General features: G+C 55.8%; 1 protein-coding gene across 1 annotated transcript; it reads left to right on the forward strand.

Moving 5' to 3' along the window:
* The first annotated feature begins 3,129 nt into the window (after positions 1–3,129).
* Positions 3,130–7,385, forward strand: VSX1 (visual system homeobox 1). Its single transcript, XM_051793040.1, has 5 exons — positions 3,130–3,499; positions 3,837–3,915; positions 4,152–4,275; positions 5,186–5,366; positions 5,981–7,385. Exons 1-5 carry the CDS (start codon positions 3,130–3,132, stop codon positions 6,244–6,246), a joined length of 1,020 nt encoding a protein of 339 aa, XP_051649000.1. The 3' UTR covers positions 6,247–7,385.
* Positions 7,386–9,819: the final 2,434 nt, after the last annotated feature.

The raw sequence follows: 9,819 nt of genomic DNA on the forward strand, positions 1-9,819 counted from the left end.
GGGGAGGAGGCACACCTGTAACTCAGAGGTGGGGATTTAGCCTTTCAAAGCACGGACGTGATTGGCTGCAACACACCTGTCTTTGCTCCCTTCTCCCCTCGTTATGGGCTGTTTCTCAGTTCCTTTTCATCCATGTATCAGAGGCAACATTTTCACAACATCCCCATGTACCCAGCAGGACATGGAGGAGGTGGAAGAAAAGACCTTTTCCTTCTGTCCGTGCTTATCAAGGCTCCCACCGCTGCCAAATTGCCTGTGTTGCCATCAGCTGGCTGCTTACCCTGCTGCGCTCCACTTCTGGGCCACCCTACCCCCATGCAAGGTCCGTCACGGCCACCAGCAGGCTGGCTGAGCTTGCCCTACACAGCAGGCACCCAAGGGCTGTGGCTTCAACATCATCCCTGGGGGCTAGGCTCCAACCTGCTCCCGTGCTGGTTTGCCAGGAGCTGATGCAGGTGTGTGGTGTGGAGCTGGCAGGGTGCACCGGGCTGTGACTACTGGTGCAGGTCCAATGGACAAGTGTGCAGCAAGAGCTGGGCTTTTGGAGATGGATTCTCCATCCAGCCTGGAGCACAGGAGCCTCTTCCACCCTAAGCTGCCTGAAACTGTCAGATGGTCCTTTATTATTGACCTGATTCATATCTAAACCAGGGAGGTGAAAGCTGTCTTATCCCATTACTAATCCCCTAAACCAGGCCCTTCAGTACCTTTTCCTTGCTACCCCCTCCTCATTGCTACAGCAGGTGGTTGCAGTGCCACATCCTTCTGGGGCTTTCCCTGAGCTTCATATCCCTGCAAAGACAGGGACTCAAAAAAACCCACCAGCCGCTGGCTCAGGAGCCATCCTCAGCTGAAGAGGGTCTGCCAAAATGTTGCAAGGACTTGCAAGGCTTGTTCCTCGTGTCTGAGGGGGACAGATTCAGGCACCTATCCTGAATGTGGCATCCATCCCATAGGGTGATACAGGTCATAGCAGGTGTCTGACATGGTGGTGGAGCGGCCACAGGGAGGAGGGGATTGTTCAGGGACTGTCCCACCTCTCTGTGTGCCTAGTACTGCAGGGTGCAGCAGGGATCAGAGAGCAAGGGATGGGGGTGCAGCACCAGCTGCAGGAAGCACTCACCCCTGGGACACGGGACCGCATCGGGGGTGGGGTGCTGTGGCCTTGGGCTGCTCTGGTAGAGGCCCATGGAGATTCTGGGTGCTGGGGAACCCTCAGGATGCTGGGCTGGCTGGCACAGGCACCCTGCCCACAGGCAAACCCCAGGGAAATTAGAGCAAGGGGCGATGTTTGATGTTCTGCTCTTTAAGCGATTAATAATCTTTTGGCGTCGGAGAATCAGCTGAAAATCTTCCCTGGAAAATAATGAGCAGAGAAACATTTACTGATTAGTCTAATCCCAGCTAATCCTATCTGATGAGCATATATCAAGATATCCTTTAACTGATTTATTGTCCAAAGGACCAGTGGAGATGCCCCTCTTCACTACAGCTGGGGGAGCCAGTGATGGCAGCAGGTGTGTCCCCCCACCCCATCCCACAGCCCTGTCCCAGGAGCTGGTGCATCACCATTCCCTGTGGCACAGCCCTGGTCACCCTCCGCCCCGGGCAGCAGCGCCATATCCAGGCCACCTCGCCAGCGTGGGGAGATTTAATCGCTATTTCCATCTCAGCATCTATCGGCTTTCTCTTGGGTTTGAGCTTTTATGTTTCATAAACTGATTAGGAGCAATTATATGTGCTTTATCCCCAAACTTTCCAAATGCCAAGGCCATATGCATATTTAAGGCTTCATCATCTCTCCCAACAGCTCAGCCTCAATGTAAACTGCTGAAATCAAGCTGATTCGGGGACAACATCAAAAATTAGGGTTTTAACCACTAATATCTGCTTGAACAGGAAATTTGTTGTGGGTGGTGGCCGGATTATGGCTTCTAATTACTGTGGCAGATCCTCCCTGCCTAGCAGTGAAAGTCTCCTATTCCAGCAAAACTGAAGCAAAACCACTCTGGAGAAGTGAAGGTGCCCAAGGGGACCCTGGGGTGCTCTGTGCCTGGGCAGGGAGCAGCCCTGGGTGGCATTGCCTCAAGCATCCCTGCATCCTGAGCACATGGGGACCCCGAACTGGTGGTTTTGGAAGTGTGACAACCCCACACCTCCCATTCCCCGCACACCCATTTGCCTTTCTTTGGTGCCAAGCATGATGGTCTAGAGGGTCCCCCCCACCAGCCCCCAGTGCTGGCCACGGCAATTATCCTAAATGAAAGTTATTGTTCTACTAATCCCAGGAACAGCTTGCGAGGGGAGATTTGGGTCTTTCTTTAATAATGCAAAGTTAATGCGGAGTCCCCTCGTAATTATCTTTATCAGAAGGACCCTCAGTTAATCTGACCATCCAACGAAGGCCTGGATCAGGCAGCCCGTGTAAGCCGGTTGTAAATCATTTCCATCAACAGATGAAAGGAAGGGGGAAAAAAATTGCAGCCCAGGTGCAAGAATCTGGGAGTAAAAGGGAGCACAGAGGCCAGGCACCTAGAGGTGGCCCTGGCCCCGGTAGAAGACACCTGGGGTCATGGAGGGTCCTGCCCCATAACCCCTGGTTCTTCCCATCTCTGTCTTTGGGGTGTTGAGCCCGGTGTAACGTCCCATCTGGGAAGTGGGGCTGAAGTGTCATGGCATGGGATGGGGATACTGGGGACAGCAGTGCCAAGCCCTGGAAGAGGGGATATGAGGACATAGGAACAGAGCAGGGGGTTCCTGGAAGAAGACCGGGGGAGGAAACCCATGGGAATGTGAGGGCGATTTATGGGTGACCAGGCCGGGGCCCGACAGGCCCTGAGGGGCGTCCCGGGGAGGGACTGAGCGGGACCGCAGGGGACCCGGCAAGGGGATGGTGAGGGGCGGAGGCCGAGGGGAGCGGAGGGAGGGACGGCGGGAGGGGGCGACGGGGGGTCGAGGGAGGGGCGCGGGGCCCGTGCAGGCGGGGAGGGGGCAGGGGCCTTTAATCCGGGGATTGGGAGCGCCCCCCCGCCGGCCCGGGGTGTGATTGGAGCCGGGGCCGGCGGCGGGACGATAAAAAGGGCGGCGGGCGGCGGTACCCGCTCCGGACCGGGCTAGGCGGCGGCGGCGATGCCGGGCCGAGCGGAGCCGTCGGGGGGACGCGTGGCGGCGGGGCCGGTGGCGGTGCCCGTACCGGTGGCACCCGGGGCGGCGGCGCGGCCCGGAGGCGCAGGGCTGCGGTCCAAGGGCTTCGCCATCACTGACCTGCTGGGGCTGGAAGCCGAGCTGCAGCCGCCCCCCGGGCCCACTCCCGCTGCCACCGCCGGTGGCTACGAGGGCGGCGGGGCGCTGGGGCTGGGGTTGGGGCTGCTCTGTGGCCTGGGGGGGCCGGGCGCCCCGTGCCTGCTGCCCGCCCCTCTGCCGCTTCTGCCCGCCCGCGGCCCCCGCCCGCCCCCCGGGCCACCTCCTGCCGCCCGCCGTCACAAGGAGAACATCTCCGGTGAGCGGGAGCGGGGTCGGGGTCGGGGGTGGCCGCTCAGGCGCGCACGGGGATCCCCGTCCGGAGCCGCTGCCGGGGCTGCCTTGCACTGCGGCCGCAGCCAGCATCCTCCCCCCGGTCCGCGATCGGCTCCCGTGCTCCCCGTCCCATCCTCTGGCAAGGATGGGCTCCCACCCCCTGCCCCGGGATGGCATCACCGGTGTGGCGCCCCGGGCTCAGCTGTGGGAGGGGACCCCTTCCTGCCTCGGGCCCGCTGCAGCCGCGTTTGGGGAGCTGGGTTTGGTCCCTCCGCTCTCGACGGGAACGTGACTCTTCCCCTCCCGCATGCTGCTGCCAGATGAGGACAGTCTGTCTGGGGACGCCAGCGACATGAAGATGTCCACCTCCCAGATCAAGAGGAAGAAACGCCGGCACAGGTAGAGCCCGGGAGCCCGGCTGTCCCCGTTCTCACCTCCTCGCTGCTGCCACCATCCTCCCGCTGTTCCTCTGATCCTCAGGCTAGGGCGGTGGGTATCCCCAAGGGAGGAAAAAGGAGGGCTGCGGCAGAGGTGCGGGGAGGATTTTCTGGAGGAAAACCTCAGCGTAGGGGGGGGCTGCCAGCCCCACTGCTTGCGTCTGGACTGTGTCACAGGATGCTCTCTCCCTTCGGCAGGACGGTGTTCACAGCTCACCAGCTGGAGGAGCTGGAGAAGGCTTTCAATGAAGCGCACTACCCTGACGTCTATGCCCGGGAGATGCTGGCCATGAAGACAGAGTTGCCGGAGGACAGGATACAGGTAGGTGGCAGCGATGGTCCTCTCTGTCCCATGAAGTCTGCGGGCTGTCAGCGCCCGGCCATCTCTTCTGCTCTGTGGCAGTGAGTGCAGGTGGTAGAAATGTGGTGGCAATGAAATGCTGTAGGGCGCCTGGGGGGCAGCTCAGCTTCTGTCCACTGGCATTGAACAGCCTCCAAATGGACATACAGAACCAGGGGACTGAGCTGGCCCCAGCAGCTGCTCCCTGCTGGCAGCTTGGCTCTATCCTCCCACTCAAGCAGGAGCTGAGAGCAATTCAGGAGCTGCTGGGCCAAGCTGTGTCCCACTAGTTTGCTCGCTAGCTTGTCCCTTTGAGGGACATAATGGCATTTCAGGGCCTGATCCTGCTTCACTGTGGAGCAGCTCATTGGCTTAAGAATGGGATGGTGGTCTGGGCAGCAGCTCAGTTATATCTGCACCCCTCAAGCCTTCAAACACAGGAAGGGGGTACGGAGAGGGATCTGAGCACCCTCTGTCATCACTGGTCACTACATTATGGAGCCCTTTTCCTGAAGAGGTTGGTGCTCCGTGGATAAGGCAGAGAGGCCCTGTGGGTAGGCACAGTGGAGGGTGACTTTGGCTGGAATCACCCTCCTGTGTCACAATCAGCCTAGTGTTAACATGTGCTCCCTCTCCTCCCCTTCCTCCCCTCTCTGACACCCATGTGTGTGCCCTCCCTTGCACTCTTCCCCATACACTACCCTGGCTGCCCTCCCGGTGCTGCCTGCGTGTCTGCATTCACACACCCAAACCCCTCCATGCACCTCCATGGCTGCCCTTTTGCCCTGGATGCACATTCCCCTGTGCCCACTGGGCCCTGGACACCTGGCCATGGGGACTGTCTCCTCCCCAATCCCACCCCTCCGTGCTCTCCTGGCTATTACCCCTGAAGGTTTGGTTTCAGAACCGAAGAGCCAAGTGGCGGAAGCGGGAGAAGTGCTGGGGCCGGAGCAGCGTGATGGCCGAGTATGGCCTCTACGGGGCCATGGTGAGGCATTCCATCCCTCTGCCTGAGTCCATCATCAACTCTGCCAAGAGTGGGCTGGTGGGATCCTGCGCCCCGTGGCTGCTGGGTGAGTGGGACCGTGGGGCTGGGGGGGTTAGGGTGCAGCTGTGGAGTGAACGGCCCTTCTTCTTTCATATGGCTATCTTTGCCTTTTCCCAGAGAAGAACAGGGTCTCGACCCTGAGCTGGACGCTGCCAAGTGTCCTGGGTTTTCCACTCCCTCCTTGCAAAGAACAGCTAGGAAAACCTTTTACTGCTGTGTCAGACAGGTGCCTGCATGTGGCTAGGTATTGCTTTGTAGTGCTAGCAGGCAGCATGGGAGTTGCAAGGTGTCTAAGAAGTCATCATTCCCCCCAAGCTGAAGATAACTAAGGTAGTTAATGCTACCTTAGAGCTACCCTCTGCTCATACACAGTCAAAATCAGGGATGAGCCATTACACCACCCCTCTCCTTGTACTACAAGGGGAGGTATGGACTAACTTTGCCACATCCATTCTCTTGGGCTGCAGAGAGCAGGTGGCAGGGCTCTGGGTCAGGAAAGGCTGGTAGCTAGAGAGAGTTTTCCCTAGGATGCAAGCGAGAACTTGAAGGAAGCAGCAGGAGTGCAGGAAGTGATGATGAGCAGTCCCAGGCAGAAATAAGCAACCAGCACCCTTGCCTTTGCTCTCTCCCCTCTGCAAGGCATGCACAAAAAATCCATGGAGGTAAGCAGGAAGGCAGAGAGCCAAGAGAAGCTGGCAGATGGCTGGCGAACGGAGCAGGAGGAGGAGGAACTCAAAGAGAAGCAGGCCAGTTCCCAGAGGGGCTCCGACAAGCTTGGCCCTGCAAAAGACTCAGAGGACACAGCCATTGACCTCTCCAGGACAGCCAAGCACGAGAAGAGGGGTGTACTGAGGCAGTGCATCAACGGGACACCCCCCCCAGAGCAGAACGACAGGGACCACTGAGCTTGGGCTGCCCTGGAGGAGGCCAGACCTCACAGAGTCCTGGCAAGATAATAATATTTATTCATTTATTGATATATATATTTTTTCTTAAATAATGGAACTTCTATCTGAATTCAGGGCATTTTAAAACTGAGCACACACATCCCCTTGTCCCTTCACTTTCAAGCTGTTCACTTCTCAGCAGAGCCAGGGTGGAGGGTGGGAGAAGTGTCCCAGCAGGGCCAAGAGCAGTGCGAAAATTGGGACTGCATTGTGGTCAGCACGGAATGCTGCTGGAGAAGAGCCACTCTTTCCTTCTGGGCGGTGACCACTTCCCCAGCTAGCCAGGAGCACAAAGAGGAGCAACGCAATGGGAGTCGCTCCCTCCAACACGCAGGTGCAAAGATGGTGCAGGAGTTTACAGACGTCTTCTCCAAGCACAGTGCCCACGTGCCAGTCCTTCCATGTTGAACACGCAATTCTTCCACCTCGAGGATAAGCAGGGTTTTTAAACACTGTAGGGTTCATCCTCAAGCTGGTGTAACCTGAGGATGTATAAACACTCAGGTTTACACTTTCTGAGGATCTGGCCTGCCAATGCAGCCTTATCACTGGATTTACACTGTGTAGCTTCCTTAACTCATATTTGGGAGAAGGGGGTAAAGACATTTTTGTTTATGCAATGATTTTGTACACTCTTGAATGTTACCTGCAACACTATGCATAATAGAACAGACCTTTTTGAAAAGCAAGCCATAGTACCCCAGAGCAATTAAACAATTTTGTGAATTGTCAGAAGAAGATATTTTGTAATTGTCTGTAAAAAATGTTAATGTCAGAGCTGTTTCTTGGTTGCCCCATATTTGTGTCTAAAAGCACTTTAGTGATCTGGATTTTTGAATGTGGCTCTTCCTGTATTGTCCACCATTTATTTATTACGCATCCATAAATAAAATTGTGGTGTATCTTTGGTTTTCATTCTCTGCATTGCAATTTATACCTTCCTTTGGCACATCTTGTGGCAGTTACTGAACTGGCCCGTGCACATGCCGTGACAGCTCTCCTGGAACACCTCCAGTTTCATCTGCCAGCCAAAACATAACGGAAAATTATCAAAAGGTTTTATTAGAATCTGAGTAATTCCAATTTGGAAAGTTTCCTAATACAGCTCGGGGTGCGTGGCCATGTAATGATGCTGTCACCTGTTCCTGCCTCTGCTGCTGGGCCTGGCTCCCTACACACAAGCTGTGCTGCACAGGGGGAGAGCGGAGGGACAATTGCTGGGAAGAGCAGAGCAATAAGTGGCATGTGCAGATTTTCCACCTTTCACCTCCACTGCTTGGCCAGACCTTACCAAGGGTAACAAATGCATGGCAAACACAAGCTTTTGCTTCGCAGCAAAAAAAACGTTTGCTGGGGGGGCTGTGGGGAGCATGGTTCAGGAAAGGACCAGCCAGGGCTTATTGCAGCAGCAATTAGGCTCACCGAGAGCCGAGACTTAACACATTGGAGGCCTAATCCTGCCTGAGCAGCATCTGCAAACCTTTTATTTGGGCTGTGCCATGCTGGCACTGGATGCTTTGCAATCTTTTTTTTTTTTTTTTCCTCTGCCTGCGTGCAGATGGCCTGGCCCTTCGCCTTGTGCTGGGTCCAGTGCAGTGCTGTGAGAGCAAGCATGTCACCACCACAACTGCTACAAGGGGAGACACTACAATTCCAGCCCTGTGCAGGGTGCGGACAACTCTCCTGGTAGTGCCTTGTAGGCTCCCAGCTCTCACTACACCACATGCTGTGAAGGGGGAGCCAAGGAAACAGCTGCTGGCCCAAGGCACTTTTTCATGTGCTGGGAAGTAACTGTGGGGGTGCACACACTGGTGGATGACAGTGACTGCCCAGGTTCAGTTCCTGGTGGCAAGGCAATCCTGGGGACAATCCTTAGAGTAGGTAGTCACTTGCCTCTTAGCTGCCCGTGCTAAACCTGGCAGGGAAGTGCTCCATATGTCACTGTGGTTGGAGCTGCAACAGGAGTAGGGCAGCATATTCTTGTTGTTGCTTCAGATTTGACCCATGCTGGGGTTACTGGCAGCCAAACCCGGCCATGGCTCTTGCCAGTGCTGGTTCAGGCCTGGCCCAGTCATGACATTGCAAGAGAAGAAACCTTGATTTAAGGCAGTGGCTGCCACTTACACACATCTCCACTGCTGCAGTGGGGTTGCCTATATGAGACCCAGGAGCAGCCTTGGTGACCACATCAGGGCCTGGCTGTCATGAGTGTCCCTCTGTGAGGGGCCCTGGGGGTCCCTCAGCCACAAATGCTGGGCTTGTTCAGGTGAGAGATCCTTCCCATGTGGCTCAGGCAAAAGGAGTCAATAAATTCAAAGCCAGTGTTCAGAAGCCAGAGCTGCCACAACCTCACCTCAGTTCATCTGGGCTGCCACCTGCCCTGGCACATGCAGATTTTTTCACTGCACAAACTAGCCAGGGACTTACAGGATCTGCCAAACCAATCATGGAAGAAGGGACAGGAAAGGGGAAAAGAAATAAAATGCTACTATTTGGCATCTCTTGGCTTGGAAGCTGACTGTCAGGCATGCACGTCTAGGGGTTGCAAGGAGGTGTCCCCTTGATGGACCCAGAACAAAGAAGGCTGCAGGGCTGCCTTTGCAGAAGCATGTTCATGGTGACACTTCTAAGAAGTGGCATTTTGTTTTTCCGGATCCTCTCAAATCGCTGGCTGGATTTTCAGGGAGGTTAGGAAGTGAGTACGAACGTTTTGTAAGCGCTCCCTCGTGTGGAGAGAGGCGGTGGGACACGGCGAGCAGCCCAGGAACGCCTAAAGGCTGGCTGCAGCCCTGGAGGCAACTGGAAGACTCACTTCTTCCCCTTATTCCCACAGACCCCTGTCTAGCTGTGAGGCGACACACAGGGGTGTCTGGATCCACAGTTAAAGAATCCTACGGGGTTTGCATTTCTTTACTCACGTCTTGTATCACCAGCAGACACTTTGTATAACGAGCAGCATCTTACCCAGAGCAAGCTGGACTCTGGCTGAGGGCACAGGCACTGATCAGAGGCTCTGACTTTGTCTCCAGACTGCTCCAGGTATAGGCCAACTGTGCCTGGGGTGTATCAGACACAGCATCACCAGCTGGTCGAGGGAGGTGATTGTCTCGTTGAACTCTGCACTGGTGCAGCCTCGCCTCGAGGGCTGTGTGCAGTTTTGGTCACCACAATATAGGAAAGATATTAAAGCTATTAGAGAGCACCCAAAGGAGGGCTACGAAGACTGTGAAGGTTCTAGAGGGGAAGCCATAAGAGGAAGGCTGAGGTCACTTGGTCTGTTCAGCCTGAAGATGAGGAGACTGAGGAGAAACCTCATTGCAATCTGCAGTTTCCTCACAAGGGAAAGCAGAGCGGCAGGCACCGATCTTTTCTCTGTGGTGACCAGTGACAGGACCCGAGGGAATGGTTGTGCATCTGGGTCAGGGGAGGTTTAGGTTGGATATTAGGAAAAGGTTTTCCACCCAGAGGGTGGTTGGGTGCTGAAACAGGCTTCACAAGAAGCGGTCCCAGTACTAAGCCTGAGAGAGTTCA

This window comes from Manacus candei, unplaced genomic scaffold (assembly GCF_025592945.1).
Source record: "Manacus candei isolate 608988 ecotype Guabito, Panama unplaced genomic scaffold, ASM2559294v1 h1tg000035l, whole genome shotgun sequence".
NCBI lineage: Eukaryota > Metazoa > Chordata > Aves > Passeriformes > Pipridae > Manacus > Manacus candei.